We start from the raw sequence: 18,344 nt of genomic DNA, 5'->3' as shown, positions 1-18,344 counted from the left end.
TGGCAGACCTATGGTTTATCTGCATATAGGCTGTTCCGGTGTTCTCATCCAGAATTGAATAGAAACCACCTTAGAACGGAAGTGACTACAATCAAGTTAAAGACTAAGAAAAAATGGGGGAAAAAAGCTCATTTAATTCCATTTGGCAGCCCATTTAAATATTATCCATCGCTTTAGTTTTCTACATGCATTTACTGAGGGCCTGGAATGTGCTAGACCCCGCACTAAGTCGTGTGGTCGTGTGGTTGTGAGAGAGTTGTGATCTTGCTTCTCAAGGCTGTGCTCAGGGTACTTTACAGTGATCGGTGGCCAGCTCCAGGCCAGCTCTCCAAGTGTCAGTGGAGGTGATTGTAATTTCCCTTTGAATCTTTGGATGAAGGTAAGCAGTGGCGGTCAGATCACCCTACCAAGGAACGTATTCTCCCTTGCTCCCAGCCTGCACTCCAGGCTGACAGAAAGCCAGCAGACCCTTCTTAGCAGAGCCCTGCATGTTCTCAGAGTGACCCGAGCCGCTGGGGTCAGGCAGATCATTCCGTGGTGCTCTCTATCTGACTTCTTTTTTGGATGTAGTGACCTTATTCAAGAGCCTGAAGAGCCCCCTCTGTTCCCCAGCCTCCTCCCCTAGAAGAGGTGGGAACTGGTTGTAGTTCAGAAGAATGGGGCCATTGTCCTTCAGGCTATCACCTCTCTGAGGGCACACGCAGCGGGCATTGCTGTAGTCAGACTCACGGTGAAGATGGGAGACGGCTCCGGACTTGGGGAAAGTTTGGTATCGGGCTCTCTCTTTATCAGTGTTTTGCCAGACACTCACTTGATGGGACATTTGAGGAATGCAGGCGTGAGCATCCATCAGAAGGGAGGTCAGCTGGGGACAGCAGTTCCTATGTTTTAAGACTGTGTTGTGTGCCTATAAACAAGGACTCCTAGGCCATCTCTTATAAAATGATGCTTGCCCCAAATGAATCCTCAGTTCATCAAGGTAGAGTGGATGGTGCTGATTAGGGTGTCCACAGGGTCAGACTTCACTTCAGGAGTCCACACAGAAAGGAACGCTCATTGTGTAAAAGCAACTGAAACGGAAGAGGCTCTGAGTTGGTGTCTTCCTCCCTGTGTTGTGCTGGCTGCTATTCTCGGGTGAGACCCTGCCTGTTCTTATAGCAATAGAACATCTACGGGATGTGTTTGAAAACACCCAGCGGAGTTACCTGAGCTTTCAGCTGACGAACCAGAGGCAGCGTTTCCGCAGTTTAACACTACCTGCTAATTTCTCGTTGAGCCTGTCGCAGCAGCCGAGTGAGAAAGATCTAGCAAGTGTGTTTTGAGTCTGGTTGCCTGCCCTCGTGTTCAAAGGTGCTATTTTGCACTCAGATAGCTGTAAATGGAAGTTTCACCCACTCATATATGTTACAGAATTAATGATCGTGACCTAGATAATGTTTAATTAGAAACCAAAGGTTTGTCTTTTCCACCTCCCTGTGTGATGTGTCTTCAACAGAAAGTTTTCCTTTACTTAATGAACACGAATGCTCTTGGCACCGAGTTTGACAAGTGGCTTATATCCTTTTATGGACTTTTTGTCGCTGTTAAGCAATAGCTTTCAGAAAGGACAAAGCCTACTTCAAAAATGTGCATTGGTGTCTTGCCTGCATGTACATCTGTGTGAAGGTGCCTGTTTCTTTGGAACTGGAGTTCAGACAGTTGTGAGATACCATGTGGGACTTGAACCTAGGTCCTCTAGAAGAGCACCCAGTGCTCCTAACTAAAGAAACATCTCTCCAGCCCCTCATTCTTCTGCGTATATGATGCGCATTGTGTGTGTATATGATGTGTGTGTCAGTGTATGCTCATTTGTGTATATATACCAGTGTGATTGTGGATGTATGTGTGTATATGTGTGTATATTCCTGTGTGTATGTGTGCACGTGTGCGTCTGTTTGTGTGTGTGTGTGTGTGTTGGTCAGAGGACAACCTTGGGTTTGCCTTCAACCTTGAGAAAGGCTCTGTTGTTTACCACTGAGTACTCAGGTTAGCTGGCCTGGGAACTTCCAGATTCCTGTATCTGCCATTTGTCTTGTTATAGGAATACAGAGTGGGCACAGGTACACACACACACACACACACACACACACACACAGTCTTACAATGTCCACCCTCACTGAGGCCCTGGGCACCTTAAGCCCCGTTCCTTCTTATATACTGAGCCATCTTCCCAACCTTAGATTCTTTTCTTACTAAAGCTGTGTCCCCATTTTGAATATCACCTGATGACGAAAAAAAATTTTTTTCCTTTGAAGAGATAACATTTCTGTTTCTGTTAACTTCTTTTAATAGCATCGTGGTGATATGTAAAAGAAGATAGAAAAACTATTTATGGTTGTAAGAATTACAGTGATCTTTACAAGTTCAATCAATGGCTTACCTATTTGTGCAAGGTGAATGCTGATAGGGAGATGTGTAAGGTTTCCTGGCTATTTATTTATTATTTATAGGTGAGCTCGTGCCTTTTATCAGCTGACTGTTTCAACAGTATACCCCCACACTTCATATTTTAGACAAACTCAGGTGTTAATGGAGAGGTTATCCATTGTAACCAACATCATCATAGTAGGTTACTCAAGAGTCAGACGCCAAGGCCCATTGTTTTTATGTTATCTTGAGGAAGCTTTATTTCTGTTACTAGTTCTTCTACAGGAGAAAGAACTAAAGGCTGAAAGAGAGGGCTAAACACTAAGCCAGGTCTCTTTGTGTCTATGCAGTCTCCTGCAGACAGATCTCAGAAGATTCACGCCGGCGATGAGGTCATTCAAGTCAATCGGCAGACAGTGGTAAGTTCCTTTATCGGGATGTGCTTTTACTTCCAGAAAGTAATTTCCCTCCAGAAAATTTAATTACCTTTACATTTAAAACTGTGTGTGTGTGCACATATGTACAGATATGTGCTAGAATAGAATATCCTAGAGCTGTCGTGATCCGGCAATTGTGAATCACCCCACATGGGTGTTGGGAATCAAACTCCTGTTCCTCTGCAAGAGCAGCTAATGCTCTTAATGGCTGATCTATCTCTACGACCTTTTTATTTAAAAATTACCATGTATACCCTGTATTTTCACTGTTTGAAGCAGCGCTGAGCTGAACACACCTGCATTTACCCATTTGCTCACACCTTGAATTTCCTTGACATGCACCCACTAGTTACATTTCCATGGCTCACGACCACGCCTCCCTCCCCCTTACTCTTTCAAGGTCGGGTGGCAGTTGAAGAATCTGGTGAGGAAGTTGAGAGAGAATCCCACGGGCGTGGTGCTGCTGCTGAAGAAGAGGCCCACGGGTTCCTTCAGCTTCACTCCCGCCCCGCTGAAGAACCTGCGCTGGAAGCCGCCCCTCGTGCAGGTAACTGTGACCGTCGCAGACCTTCATCTAGAGTGGATTGTGGCCGGGGTCTTTTAAAAAAGGGGATTAAAATTGAAGGTGATTGGTTTTGGGAGCTGGTTTGCCAGTCATTACTGTCTACTCCTGCTTGCATGAAAACGTAAACTCCAGGTCTTTGCGGAGCAGTGTGGTAGCCGCTTGCCGTATGTGACTCTTTAAATAATTAAAAGGTCTGTTCCGTTCCTCCACCTCGCCAGCCACGTTCCAGGTGCTGCCACTACAGAACGGCACAGGCAGAAGGTTTGCCTTATGACTTGTCATTTATTTTCAGCAAAGTTCTGTGGCCTGTTCTGGGGAGACACAAACTAGTGTCCGTTTGTCCCAGGTCGTGGCATCCGTGGCCAACCAATGGAATCATTCCATACAAGTCTAGCTGAGTGAGACAGTCGGTGTGTTGGGATTGCTTGAAGGAGCATGGTGACTCAGAGGCTGCTCCAGCACTCAAAAGCCCACCCCAGCATGAGTGACAGGCAGCTCACCAAAGCTTTACCCTTAGCATCCATGGCATGACTGGCAAGTAGTTTCATCCATCCTGCGAGTGCCTCTTCTAGACTCCAGCGATCGTTACTACCTGTGTAATGTTGGGGGAGATTCTTGTGACTTAAGAGTATCCTCACCTTCCTGGGTTTTGCTTACTTTCTGACTCTTAGAAGCCCCCCCCCCCCCCGCCTCCTTGCAGGAAGAATGTTTCAGTTATGGGGTGATAGCAGTTGGCACTAAGTGCGGGACACACAGCTTGAACCTATGCTTAGCGGCCATTGGTCGAGGGTCAGGTGGGGTTAGAGACTTCAGCTCAGGTGGTGGGCAGCGGCTGCACCCTGTCACTTAGGCACTGCTCAGAATCACCAGCCCATGGGGATGTATATAAGGCGAATCAACCATGGTGAGTTCCATTACTTACAGCCTCTGTAAGCATCATCTGCCTTTACTGTCTCAGCTAAGGCTGAGGGGCCCAGAGGTACCCCCTCATCCTCAGCAAACCCACGTTAGCCACTGTAGCTGTGTGCCACGATCAAGTTGAAATGGGAACATTAGAGTCCAACCTTGCCTGTGTAACATAAAGCCTGAGGGAGGGCCACGGGAAGACAGAGAAAGAAAAGGTGGTTGTTTCCAAGCCAGAGAGCAGAGCCTCAGTAGGGCCCAGCCCTACAGATACCTTGACCTTGAGCCCCAACCACTCCGCCTATAGATCTTTGTTATCACAACCCTAGCAACATAACACAGATACAAATATAAAACTAGGTGTCAGCCCAAGGGTGAAGTCCGTGTCCTCTAGCCTGCTATTACAGAGCTCAACTTTACCTACCATCTTTGGCTCCAGAGAGTTTGAGGGGTCTGTGAAGGCCACTCGGGCCCCATATTGAGATCTCAATCTTCAGAGCCAAAAGCCCAGAGCCATCCCTCCCATAGAGAGTGGCCCTCAGCAAATATGGCTGCATGGCCTTAGCAAGCCAGCCGGCCTGAAGCTGCCTGACTCCACAGGACCCTCTGTCCTATAGAGCAGGCATTCAGAGATACCAGGGCAGGGATCACAGGACCCTGACATAGGACTTTTGAGGGAGTAGAGTTTGGCTCGTGACTATATGCAGACCCAAGAAGCACCACGCAGGAGGTAGCCGTGCAGGTGCAGGTGTGAGGTGATGACTTGTGATGAGGCTCGTCAGATGAGCGACGGATGCTTTGGAGATGAGGCCCTGCTTAACACCTCATGGGCTCACATGCCGGCTCTGCCGTGTGTGGTCTGTGAGCTTTGTGAAGTAGTCTCCTAAGCCTCGCTTTCTTTTTCTTTCTTTTAAGATGTATTTATGGTATGTATGCGAGTACACTGTCCTCTCTTCAGACACCCCAGAAGAGGACAGCAGGCCCCCATTACGGATGGTTGTGAGCCACCATGTGGTTGCTGGGATTTGAACTGAGGACCTCTGGAAGAGCAGTCAGGGTTCTTAACCGCTGAGCCATCTCTCCAGCCCCCCTCATCCCTTGACTTTTGGAAACAGACTTTGGAAGGGGCACACTTCCGTTTTCCCTCTCTTCACAGCAGTGGGGAGCTGGGGAGACATGGAGACACACTTAATTTTGTTTCCAACCCAGGGAAGTATCTACCATGAAGTTGTAGAAGCTGCCCTGCACCTCAGCAACCAAGGGCTCTTGGTGTGCGCCCGGCCTGTTCCCAGAATGTGGACACTGGCAGACAGGACCGTGGGCTTGCTCAGCCCCTGGCCTGGGCATTTCCGCCTCAGTCTTCAGTGTTCATTGTGCCTGGGTGCCCGGCAGTCCGGGAAGGGGGGGTGACATCTCCTCCTTCTCAATACCTTTACTGTGTCCTTTGCCCTGAGAGGTGGCCACCACTCTGTTTTTAGGCTGCATCCTGACAAATGAAGATTTCCCTAAATAAAAGTCATTCTTGATGTTGGAACTTGGGGGTGGCGGGGACATCTTAGAGGGTGCTCCCGAGGATCTCGATCTTGGCCCTGTGTTTTCACATACTGATTTATTGGATATCAATGAATTCCATATTGAATTGAATTAAGGGCTCAGGTGGGGAGATTGTTCTAGAAGATAGACAGAGCCCATGCCTCTGTGCTTTTGTATCCTTCTGAATGTACCTGTCACGTTGACTCTCTTGGTGACCATTGTTCTGTCCCCGCTAACTGTTGAGTCCCTCCACTGCATCCATCACAACCTGAGGTCAAAAGGAAGCACTTCCTTCCCCTCAGTGTCTAGCGTGGACTTGCTGGCCTTCTTCCCACAGTAACTGTGAGGACTTGGCTGGTTCTTTCCTAGCTGGAGTTGGCTGGCAGTGTCACTGTTAGATTGTAGAAGGTCTCATGGGGGATTGTGGAGTGTAAGTCCTTCCTGCATGTGCAGGACGGTGAAGTCTCACTGCTCTGAGGAGCCACTGGCAACTGAAGGCTTCTGGGAGAGTGGGAGTCGGTTTTCTTCAGGGATGTGGGCCCTGACAGGCTAGCCATGCTGCAGCAGATGGCCCCGCACCCATCACGGTCAGGCAGTATGAGGTGGCCATAAAGTTAGAGGCCTGCTGATAGGGAGGGAACAAGAGACCAAGAATATGAGGGGAAAAGAGAGGGAATGGGTGTGGATTGGGTCCAAACATGATCACGTATGAGTATTAAATGTTTAATAAAAATGTAAGTCCTTTGGGGTCAGTAATGCAATTAAAGTAAGGATTTAATTTTTAAAATTAATTTATACACGAGTGTTCGCACTATGGGCCCGTTGCTAAATTCGACAGTTGTGTATTTACCGTGCAGCAAGCGTGCCGCGCGCCCTTCATACATGTTGTCATGGTTACCACGGCTGCCCAGCAGGACGGTGATCTTGTTTCTATCGATTTCCATCCTAGATGAGGCACGGAATTTGAGCGAGCTGCCTCAGCAACACACAGCTAACCAGAAGGCTAGCCAGGGTCACACCCACAGCCCCCCAGGCCACACATCCCCAGGGCACTGACATATGCTTTTCTCAGCCCTCAGGATGTCAGTTTTCCCGAGGAGGAAACTGAGGCAAGGGGGTTTAAGTGGTTTTTCCTAAAGCCAGAGTGAAACCCTGTGACTTCCCAGTCCTCTGATTCGATTGCTTCACGGAGACACGGACACTGAGCACTGTTAGTCTCTGTGAGCGCATGGGTGAGCTCAGCCTCTGCTTGTCCTCAGGCCTTGCTCCATGTGGGGTGGAAACAAACACATCAAGCGTGATCTCCCTGTGTTGACCTCTGCTCTCTCACTCTGGGTGTGGCTCTCTCGTTGCAGACCTCACCCCCACCCACCACAACCCAGTCCCCAGAGAGCACCATGGATGCCTCCCTGAAGAAGGAGAAGCCGGCCATCCTGGACCTGTACATACCTCCTCCACCTGCTGTCCCCTACTCTCCCCGGTATGTTAGCCGCCATTTCACAGAGTGGACTGCTCTCCGCTGCGTGGGTAGATGTCGACCCAGGGATGGGACTCCCTTCAAGGGTCTTGAAAGTTAGGCATTTGGTGGTGAGGTGCCCTTTAAGAGAAGAATGCCAACATATCTCACTTGGGAAAAGTTCACAGACGTTTATGCTTTGGGGGCCTTGGATGGGGCTGCCTGGAGAGCCCTGTAGCTTAAGTTTTCTCAGCTCCATGATAAATTCATTTGCAGAGAAGACACTAAAAATATTTGTGTGAGAGTCATTCAAATTATATTCTGACTTTACCAAGAAAGATATACACACGTGCTCACACAGACACAAACAGACAGACAAATAAACACAGGCACACATGTATATGCACACACACATACATACAGATGCACAGACACATCATATATTCATATACACAGAGGCACACATACATACATCTACACATGCCTGCAGACACACAATACACATATATATTTACATTTATACAAACAAGCATATATACATAGATACAAAAAGACACACACGTATATGTACACATGTGTATGTACACACATCAGGGCGTTCTGAAAAGTTGTGAGGTGATATGAATTGATGTGTGTGAGAGCAAGGCGCATGTGTGCTTGTGGTGTCAATTATTGGCTTGTGTCTTGCCTGTGATGTGGAGTGGCAGAGGGGTCACAGGGAGGACAGTAGTGATTGAGGTGTGTGCTCCAGGCTCACTCATACGGGCTTACATACAGACATATGCTGGTGACAGCAGAAAATGTCCCTTCTGTTCAGAATACACTTGAGTGAGAGGCCAGGTTACCTAACAAATAGACTTGGTTCTGTCTCCGATACTGCCAGAGTCTCACTCAGCTGGGCAAACACAAACCAAGAAGAACGCCTGTGTGTCACAAGGCAGGGTTGGAGCAGCAGCTGGTGTGGTGAATGTGCCTTGCGCATGTGTACCTGTTATCAGGGGCTTTGCCTGGGGACAGAGAAGCCGCCCTGGGGTTTCCCTCCATGTAGAGATTTACCTCTCCTGCGGTGATCAGAGGCATCTATTAACAAGTGGGCCTCATCCCTGATTCGTGGGATCCCATGGCACAGATTCAGAGTGGGTTAAAGCTGCAGGGGGTGTTGTCTCTATGTGGGGACCCCAGAACCTTACAGGCCAAGGTGTAGGTCACTGTGTCAGGAACTGGAGGGCTGGAGCCTCCAACTCCTTGTGTTCCCTGGGTTTTGATGAGAGTGCCATTGTACGTATACTGATAAGAAAGGAGCTATGGCCCTAGGAAGGGAGGGAGCTGGGACTTTTAAAATCCCTTTGGGGGAGACATGTGGTTAGGCCACCAATGAACACCTTCTCTGAGGTATGAGAAATGCCAAGGCATTAAAGATAAACAAGTCGGGAGTCACAGATGCCTGTGAGCTGAGAAGGTTATAGGGTGAGTTCAGCTGTAGAAGACAGATTGTGAGAAGCTGAGGGCACGTGGCTAGCAGGCTGTCCTGGGGAGACCCTCACAGGCCTCACTGCCCTCCTTAGTCTGCATTTGGCCTGCTTGGCTTGCCTCACAGAACTTGCCAATGCAAAGAAAGAAGGATGTTCACCTGGCAAATTTGGGCTCAGTGAAACCTGAGTCCCACTGTATGTTGAAATTCGGGTAGGATTAGGGTGGAGTTGCTGATCCAACGTAGCTGTTTACTGCGTTCAGAAATAGTCCGTCTCCTCTGGTTTCTGGGAAGCACCCTTTATAGCGTTGACAGAATTGTCAAATCTGGATTCAAACAGTGATCCTACTCTAGCTCAAGAAACGCGGCGCCGTAGCTCACACACATCAGCTGCAGACCTCACCTGGAGCGCAGATTGTGGGGAAAGCAAGAGCTGTGTTTCCAGGGTGGATTTGTTCTGTGTAGACATACCTGAAGAGAAGGCTGCGTTTGCTCGGACTTAACAGGTTCGAGGCATCTGTTCTTCAGCAGAGGCGTCCGTGTGTGCTTGAAGGGCGACTTTTAATAACGTGGTGCTTCTTCTCCAATGGGAGGGAGATGCGTGCCCACGGTAGCTGGGTTCCTAGTGTTCACTCTTAGCAAGAGAGCTGCTCTGGGAACTCCCTGATGACCACCCACTGTCTTCCAGGGATGAGAATGTGAGTTTCGGCCACGGAGGACACGGGAGAAGTAAGCAGCCGTTGCCTGGACGCAAGGGCTCCGAGTCCCCTAACTCCTTCCTGGACCAGGAGAGCAAAAGACGCACGTTTACCTTCGCAGATTCCGATCAGCTGCCCGGGTATTCGGTGGGAACCAATATCCTGCCCCCCAAAATGAGAGGGAAGACGCCGTCCTATGGTAAGTTCTGATGATTCTTTTTGCTTGCCCCTTCCTTTTCTTTATTCGGGGCCCTGGCATGAACTTGGCATTCTCCGAGGGTGTTTGAGGAAAGCATAAACCTCAAAGAAATTCCAAGCATGAGCCCCCTTTCACCTGGCTAATGCCAAGCCTCGTTGAGCCATTGCTCTGCCTGGCACCAGAGCCCAGCTGGGTGAGCTCACGTTACAGTTTCAACCTTGGCATCGGAGACGCAGAGGCTCAACCTCAGCGTGCCTCTCTCCTGATTGCTTCCAGTGTCCGATGTGGGGCTTTAAAGTGTCACTGCTTGTCACTTCTGTCTAAGTGGGTGTGGCTGTCTGCATGTATACAGCTAGGCTGTAAGTGAAGGGAGGGGGAGGGGCGGTCTAACGTTGATAATGTCACTCACCTTGCTTCACCGTCTGGTCTCTGAAGGCAAGCCCCGGCCTCTGTCCATGCCTGCTGATGGGAATTGGATGGGGATCGTGGACCCTTTTGCTAAACCTCGAGGTCACGGGAGGAAAGGTATGTTTCACCTAAGCAAACCGAAAGCGCTGCGTGGTGTTCGTGAGCCCAGGCTACCCCGAGCTTTATTCCCGAAGGTGATATTCCTGACTAGAGACCCCACTTAGCTCTTCAGACTGTTGCTTGACATCAGTAGCTCAGGCCTGCTGAAGGGTCCTGCAACGCTGCTTGTTTCCAGAAGGTTCCAGAAGAACCTTCCTTCTTAGTGTGAATCGAGTCGGCATCCTGGCTTTTTATAAGGCTCTAGACACAAAGGATCCACTTTTTAGACAAAACATTTATTAAACATCCTTGATTACATGACTTTTTTTTAAAATGAACAAACAAATCGTCTTTAAATTATTAAGACATAATGTCTGAAAATTGTTATTAATTCACCATGTGATCAGCTCTCTGTTATTATACTAGTCTTAAAGGAAATATTTAAAAACATTTTTTATCTGCTAGGCACAGTTGTGTGTGCTTCTAATCCTAGGACAGGCAGATCTCTGAGTTTGAGGCCAGTGTGGCTTCCATAGTGAGTTCTAGGCTAGCCAGGTTCATATAGCGAGACCCTGTCAAAAGCAAAAAACAAAAACTTTTACCCATTTTTGTCAGACAGGCTCTGATTCCCAACACTAGGTGGAAATGACCACATTGCTATTGTAATGTTGAGACAAGACAAATGAGGGCCAGAGGAAGATGGGCCTCACTCGGGCTGTGAGAGAAAGCAGAATAAACCGCGGAGGCCTAACCTTCCGTGCGAGCATCTCCCAGCGTCTCCTGGGTAGCTCTGTCAGCCGTGTACTTGAATCACCTGGATTTCGCCAGACAAAGGGACATGTCGCCAGTCTGGTTTCTGAAGCCCTCAGCATACAGAGAAAATCTGCGCAGTAGTCAGCAGGTGGCAGGGCTGGCCTTGTTTAGATTTAAGATGCTGACATATTCCTTGCCATTCCCTGCGTGTGGATCTAGACTGCTCTCTTTCCTATGGAGAGGCAGAGTGCGGAGATGAGGCTTACGATAACGTGTGGATGGCTTTAGAAGCCATGCTGTCTCTCTGCATGCAGCCTCTTAGGAAGTAATATAGTAATGTTGCTGGGATGGAGCCCTCGCCCTATGGATATATAAAACTTGGTGGTTTTAACCTATTCAGAATTGTACACTAGTCACCAAGTGTAATCACGAAACACATCCATTCCCTATACAGCCTTCTGTCCCTGGTGGTCCTCACGGCTCATTCTGCCTTTCTCGGTCCCTGAGAGTCCCTGGTCCATGAATTTGCCAACTCTATAAGAAGATGTTTACAGTATATTCTTTTATTGTTTTATGGTGTAACAGGATATTTCCCAGACTTGAGCAAGGGACACAGGCAGGGAGGTACAAGGTGAAAGATTTTGGTCAGAAACACTGCGAGCCAGGAGGCTTTCCTTAAGGCTCCCCCACAAGTTTAATGACGATGTTTGCTGACTCGGACACGTCTGAGCATTCTCTTGTGAGGCTGTGTTTTCCTCCCAGTCTGAAGCACTTGACTTTAAAGCATTTTTTACTTCTAGAAAAGAAACTGATAATTAGAATCATTATATATTGGCTTTTCTCTTTAAATGGTTGGTTTTTAAAATTATAATTATATATTTTTTATTATTTTAAACAATTTTTAAATTTAAATATATTTTGACCACGTCCTTCCCTTCCCCCATGGCCTTCCGGTTCCTCTCCTGCTGCCTACCCATCCAGGTTTAAATCCTTTCTCAAAAAACAAAAACCTAATACAAAAACAACCTCCCTAGCCAAGGAAACAAAATAAAACCATTCTCAAAAAGGAAAAACAAAACAGCACCAAACTGTAATCAGATTAAAAGCCTTCATAGAAAAACCGTGGTGTCTATTATATATTAGTCAACTCTCCATGAACATTAGGCCTGCTGCAGTTGTTGATACAGCGAGCAGCATCCAGTTGGAGAAAACCCAAATTTTCCATTTCCCAGCAGATAGAAGTGACAGAAGTTCTGAACTTCCGTCTTAGAAGTTGTCAACTTTTACCCTAGTGGCTGGGTTCCTTCCTTCTTTCCTTCCTTTTTTTCATGATTTTTTTTTTTTTAATTTATTTTATGTATGAGTGCCCTATCTGCATGTACACCAGAAGAGGGCATCAGATCTCATTACAGATGGTTTTTGAGCCACCATGTGGTTGCTGGGATTTGAACTCATGACCTTTGGAAGAACAGTCAGTGCTCTTGGTCCCCTATTCCTTCCTTCTTTCCTTCCTTCCTTCCTTCCTTCCTTCCTTCCTTCCTTCCTTCCTTCCTTCCTTCCTTCCTTCCTTCCTTCCTTCCTTCCCTCCTTCCTTCCTCCCTTCCTTCCCTCCTTCCTTTCTCCCTTCCTTCCCTCCTTCCCTTCCCTCCCTCCTGCCCGCCTGCCTGCCTGCCTTCCTGCCTGCCTTCCTGCCTTCCATTTAAAAAAATTAAATGTAAGATTAAAAAAAATTATCACAATGAAGCTGGGTAAGACAAACCCATGGAAGGAAAAGAGCCCAAGAGAAGGCACAAGGCTCAGAGAGCCACTCATTTGCACACTTATTTGCACACTCATTTGCACACTCAGGAATCCCATAAAAACACTAAACGGAAGCCATACCGCACACGCCGAGGACCCGGCATAGGCCCGCATGGGCCCCTGGCTTGCTGCCTCAGCCCCTGTGTCACCACGATGGTTTGGAGGGCCTGGTTTTGCTGGTGTCCTCCATCCCTCTGACTCTTACCCTCTTTCTGCCTCCGCTTCTGCAGGGCGCTCCGACCTGAGAGGGGGGATTTTTATGGATCCATTCCATTTAGCACTGAGTGTTCCAGGGTCCCTCCTTCTCTGTGTAATTAATCAGTGTCTGCCTGTGGATCTCGGTCCTTGTTCCCATCTACTGCAGGAGGAAGCTTTCCTAATAATGGTTGAACAAGGCACTGAACAGAATATCACTAGGAGCCATCTTATCGGTATCTGGGGAAGCAGGGATAGAAACACATTCTTTTTTTTTTTTTTTTTTTTTTGGTTTTGGTTTTTTCGAGACAGGGTTTCTCTGTGTAGCCCTGGCTGTCCTGGAACTCACTCTGTAGACTAGGCTGGCCTCGAACTCAGAAATCCGCCTGCCTCTGCCTCCCAAGTGCTGGGATTACAGGCGTGTGCCACCAAGCCTGGCTAGAAACACATTCTTTCTGTCTTTGGTTTATTATTTTAAGTGGAGTTAAGAGTTAAGGAAATAATTAAGGTAAAACATTCTGGCTCTCCGGTTCTGATGGGCCAGTGTGTTACCTCTTGGTCGCTAAAGAAACCTGAATGTATTAGCCGCTTCATGCCATATGACTGAAAACCCTGACAGAAACAACTTTGGAGAGAAATGTTTATCTGGGTGTCCGTTTGTCATGTGGGGAAGGCGTGGGAGAGAGGCTCTGGCCCAAGGCAGGAGGAGGCTGAGGTGGGAACTGTTTCCATGGTGATAGACCAGAAAGCAGCTGCCACAGGAGCTGGACTGGACCCTTCCAAAGCTTACGCCTGATGATCTCCTGTCAGCCGGGTCCTACCTCTTAAAGCTCCCACAGTTCCTCAAAGCAGCAGCAGAAGCCAGGGTACTGGCACTAAGAACATGAGCCCCTGGGGAACATTGCACAATCTTACCACAACATTCCAGCCCTGTCTTCCTGAGGCTCACTTCCACCTTCTAATACACAAGGCATCCGTGCTGGCCCGGCCTCTTAGTGGCTCCAATCCTGTCTGCGAGTTCAAAGGATTCTGAGACTCAAGGATGACCCTGTGAGCCTCTGTTGAAAGCGAAAGGGAAGTTACGTACTTTGAGTATTCAATTGCAGAGTAAACATTCCAGGACAGCACAAGGCTTAAAACCTAGCCAGGCAAACGTGTCCAACTCCACGTATAACTCCACCTCCAGAGCGTAATAACTGAACCGGCTTCAGGGGGCTTGGCCGACTTGCTCCATAGCCCTGCTCTGATTGCAGGTGCGTGGCATCCCTTAGACTGGCGCTGTTTGGCACCTGCAGCCTTCCTTGGCAAATGCTCTTCAACATTCTGGGGTCTGCACTACAACTTGGGTGCCACATCCATAGCTCCACTTAACTGACATTTTGGGGGCTCGCTGCAGGGAATTCTATTATACACTGGGTAGCCTCACTGCCTTTCCTTAAAAAAAAATCTGTGGGTAGACCATCGCGACCCCTTAATTCATATATGTGCTGTGTGCCATATGGGTAACGCCGAGTTCTCCTGCAGCTGGAGAAGTATCTTGCCCTGATTGGACCCTAGTTGCAGGCCACCTCTGAGTATTAGGAAAACATTAGCCTAGGCAGCCCCTTTCCTGCATGGTGCCTTGGAAGCAGGCTAACTTAGAATTATATGTGTATGTGTGCATGTGCACGAGTGTGGGTATATGTGTGCATGTGTGTGGTGTCGGTTTGGTGTGTGTGTGTATGTGTGTGTGCGTGCAATTGTGCGTGTATGTGGGTTTTGTTTGTGGTGTGTAAGAGTGTGTATGTACATGCTTGTGTGTGTGTGTGGTGTCTGAGTGTGTGCTGTAGGCATACGTGTGTATGCATGTTTATGTGTGTGTGTCAGTAAATAGGTGCCAGAATGGATGTTCAGACTAGAAGACAACTTTCACGAGTTGGTGTTTTCCTTCCGCCGTGTGGGTTTCAGGAATTGAACTTGGTGGCAAGTGTCCTTACCCTCCCCCCCCCCCAGGGCCATTTCAAAAGCTTTTATTTTCTTTTAAAGAACAGTTCTTAAAACAGGTTTTCAGCCTGACATCCAAAGCCTTTGATGGGGGAGGTCAGTGTACCTTGAGAACATCTCCAGGTAACCCCTCCCCGCAGCGCACAGTGCGTGGCTTCGTTTTGTGGATTGTCTGACAACCAGGGAGGCTCTGTCTGCAGCTGCTAGCATGCTCATCTCTTCATGCCCCTGTTCTGCTTTATCCCTCGCTAGGGGCCTCTTTGGTGAGGAATTTGTCTATGCTCTGCCTGTGTCCTGAGGTTTAACTCAAAAGGGAGAGAATAAATCACCTGGAAGAGAAGAGTTAAGACACTACAGCACTCAGGTTGAGCCACTTTTACATTGAGAGCGAGAGGTTGTGGCCTCCAGAGCACCACCCCTTGAGAGATATGTCTTCCAGTCAGGCCCCACCTCCCAAAGGCTCCTCGGTCTCTCAGCACAGAGCAGCCATGAGTTGGCAGTGGAGGAGTGTTGGCATTTCTCATCAGACCATGGCGCTGATGGAGAACCCCTGTGGTTCTCTTTGGCAGGCCAAGCCCTTTTGCAGGGCGGAGAGCTGGGTATGAGTTTACTTGCTGTGTGGTTGTTAAATCTGGTGGTTCTTGTTCTGATAGACTCGTTGTCTCTGAAAACAGGAGACGACGCCCTCTGCCGGTACTTCAGCAATGAGCGGATCACGCCCATCACTGAAGAGAGTGCCTCTCCTGTGTACCGCTTCTCCAGGCCCCTCACTGAGCGGCACCTGGTGCGGGGCGCGGACTACATCCGCGGGAGCAGATGCTACATCAACTCCGATCTACACAGCAGCGCCACCATTCCATTCCAGGAGGAAGGCTCCAAGAAGAAATCGGCCAAGGCCTCTTCAGGGGAGCCGTCGCTGCTGGTCAGCTGGTTGACTCGCCTCAAGCTGTTGACTCACTGAGGTTGCTGCCCGACCAGCGCCCTGCCTGTCTCCTGCTAGCAAGTGCCTTCTTCCTCAGTGGACAGCTTCTTCAGACTCCTTCCGCAGTGCTCCGTGGCGGCGACCTTACTTCCCTCCACTTTTTTTCTTTTAAGGTTGTATACTGTCATTCCTGGAGTTTCGAGGTCACCAGAGGGCATCATATCCAGTGGATCTTAGGTGCTGTCTGTGGAGGCAGAAGGAAGGACAGACATGCCACAGCCTGCCAAGTTTTGCCTTCCAACTGTGGGAACACGGAGACAGACTCTTTAAAGTGTGCGTTGGCCAGACAGCTTAATGTCAGGAATTGGCAGAATTGCACACTTTTGTTTTCTTGGGCAAATCAAAAAATTGTTGGGCTTTGTCACACAGATATGTTGGTTTGTGGCCCAGCTTCTGGATGTGGAAATGCCGAAGGAGAAAAACCTCTGTTTTGATTTTTAAAGCTATAGAGCATATTTATAAAAGTGCGGCAGCGTCCACTGCACAGTAACATGAGTGTGTGAGGCTCTTTGGCGCAGGGCTTTTACCTGCAGATCAGCTGTTACAAGTGCTCAGCCCTTCCCCCCCCTTCTCAGTGACAGCCTTCGTGTAGGTGAGCCAAGACACACACTCACGAGCACGGTTTGATACAACTTGGCACATTCAAAGACGTGTGCGCGCTTTTTGTGAGCGGTGTCGCGGTTGTGCGTATTTGGTCAGTGAGGGAAAGAAGATATAAGATTTGCTGACAGCCAAAGTATATCGTTCTGGGAAGCTGAAGCAACCAGATTTAGAGTTGTGAGGCATGGGTCAGTTTGCAGCGTTGGCCCGTTTGCTGTCCATGTTCTGGGGGGTGGGGCGGGCGGAGGAGCCTAGGACCCTTCCCAGGTGTACACATTTTTGCTAATTAGAAAGATCTCAGAAAGCCTCGTGGTCAATGACTTTCAACTAGGATCAGGTATTTTGAAAATGTGTGTCTGAATATTAACTCTTGTTTAAAACCGAATGTACCATATTTTGCTAGGATGGAAAATACCCTATCTTGTTAATTTAAGTGTTTTAAATAGAGTTGTATATTTTTCTTACCTCTTAGTCACATGTAATTGAAACATTTCTGTTTTGCGTCATACGTGAAACCCAAGGAGAAAGCATTCACCGTGTTTGCAGATTTACAAGTGACCCACTCTGGCCGTTGGCAGCATGGGCGCTCATATTAAAGATGGAAATAAATTCTCCCAAGCATTTGGGGATGTTTATGGATTTGTGGTAGAGGAGCAAAAGAAACAAACGTAATTGACACTACAAAAAAGGAATTTTCCAAGGTACTCTTAGGCAGAGCTATAGCCTGGTATCTACATACTCTCCCATACCACTGGGGTTGTCCCCGATCTGCCTGGAGTGCAGGTCACAGGAGAATCACTGGCCTTAGTAAGGCCCCCTCCCCCATCTGAAATGCCTCTGTGGCAGTGTTAAGGGGCACAGTGACCACTAATGCTGGTGTCATTGTTTTTACACCCACACCCACCAGTCTGGGGCACTCTAGAAACTAGTCTGTTGGCTGGGGGCGGGTCCCAGATTATACCACAAACAGGATGAAAGAGGCTTGTGTGGTGGTTCATCCAGTACATAACCAACCCACAGCCTGTGAGCAGGATATAGGAAAGGCCTCTGGAGGCGAGGAAGGAGCCACTCTCTAGGAGAGTTGGCCCTGCCAGTCTCCTGTCCCGAGTGGGCTCTGTGCCCAGACGCCATAGTTGCTTTCCCTCTCTGGTCTGGAGTGGGGTTACAGCCCCATTGCTTAATGGTGCACCAAGCTTCAGACGGCAGGGTTAGTGTGGTGGCCTCTTTCCTCTGCAGAAGATGTCTCTTCTAAATTGAAGGAGCATCCTAAGAACTCAAGCTTAACTCTTGTCTGCAATGCTCAACTCAAATTATTACACCAGATGGTTCCTCCCACACTCTTCCTGGAAGCTCTGGAGGAAGTCCAGGGAAAGTTCTGGCTTCCTCTACCGCCTCCACAGTTTCTCTTTTCTTTGTATTTTCATCTGGGGGTTTTACCTGAATTACGTCTGAAAACTCTATTGCTGCTAAAGGATTTTGCGAACCCCTGCTTTTGAAATAGCTAGCAATAGCTAATAATAATTTCTCAAAGTGGGACTGGGGAAAGAGCTTGCTGCACAAGGAAAGCACCAGAGTTTGGATCCCTCCCCCCCCCCCCCCGTGTCAACTCCGATTCCTGCAGGTGTGGTAACTGCACTTCCAGCGTGAGGGATTCCGGGAGCAGCTGGTCAGCTAGACTCGCTGGAGCCTGCAAGTTCTGGGTCGGTGGAAGATCGGCTTTCAGTATGTCAGATGGAAGGGGAGCCGAGGAAGGAACTCAGTGTTGGGGCACAGGTCTGCACACACACACACACACACACACACACACAAGAAAACATGCATACATGCAATAAAGACTTCCTTCGAAATGAATGGGA

The 18,344-nt window shown here is 48.5% G+C and overlaps 1 protein-coding gene across 2 annotated transcripts in view; it reads left to right on the top strand.

The window, feature by feature from the left end:
• The window catches only part of Cnksr3 (CNKSR family member 3), a 91,423-nt gene extending 74,317 nt beyond the window's left edge, over positions 1-17,106 (top strand). For both annotated transcript variants that reach the window (XM_052169900.1, XM_052169899.1), the window contains exons 8-13: positions 2,757-2,825; positions 3,244-3,390; positions 7,200-7,324; positions 9,460-9,668; positions 10,104-10,193; positions 15,581-17,106. In XM_052169900.1, the coding sequence (XP_052025860.1) occupies positions 2,757-2,825; positions 3,244-3,390; positions 7,200-7,324; positions 9,460-9,668; positions 10,104-10,193; positions 15,581-15,867 (927 nt within the window). In that variant the 3' untranslated portion in view covers positions 15,868-17,106. The remainder of the gene's footprint in view (positions 1-2,756; positions 2,826-3,243; positions 3,391-7,199; positions 7,325-9,459; positions 9,669-10,103; positions 10,194-15,580) is intronic.
• Positions 17,107-18,344: the final 1,238 nt, after the last annotated feature.

Source organism: Apodemus sylvaticus, chromosome 23 (genome assembly GCF_947179515.1).
Source record: "Apodemus sylvaticus chromosome 23, mApoSyl1.1, whole genome shotgun sequence".
NCBI lineage: Eukaryota > Metazoa > Chordata > Mammalia > Rodentia > Muridae > Apodemus > Apodemus sylvaticus.
Note: the sequence above shows the minus strand (reverse complement) of the source record. Positions and strands in the feature narration are given on the sequence as shown.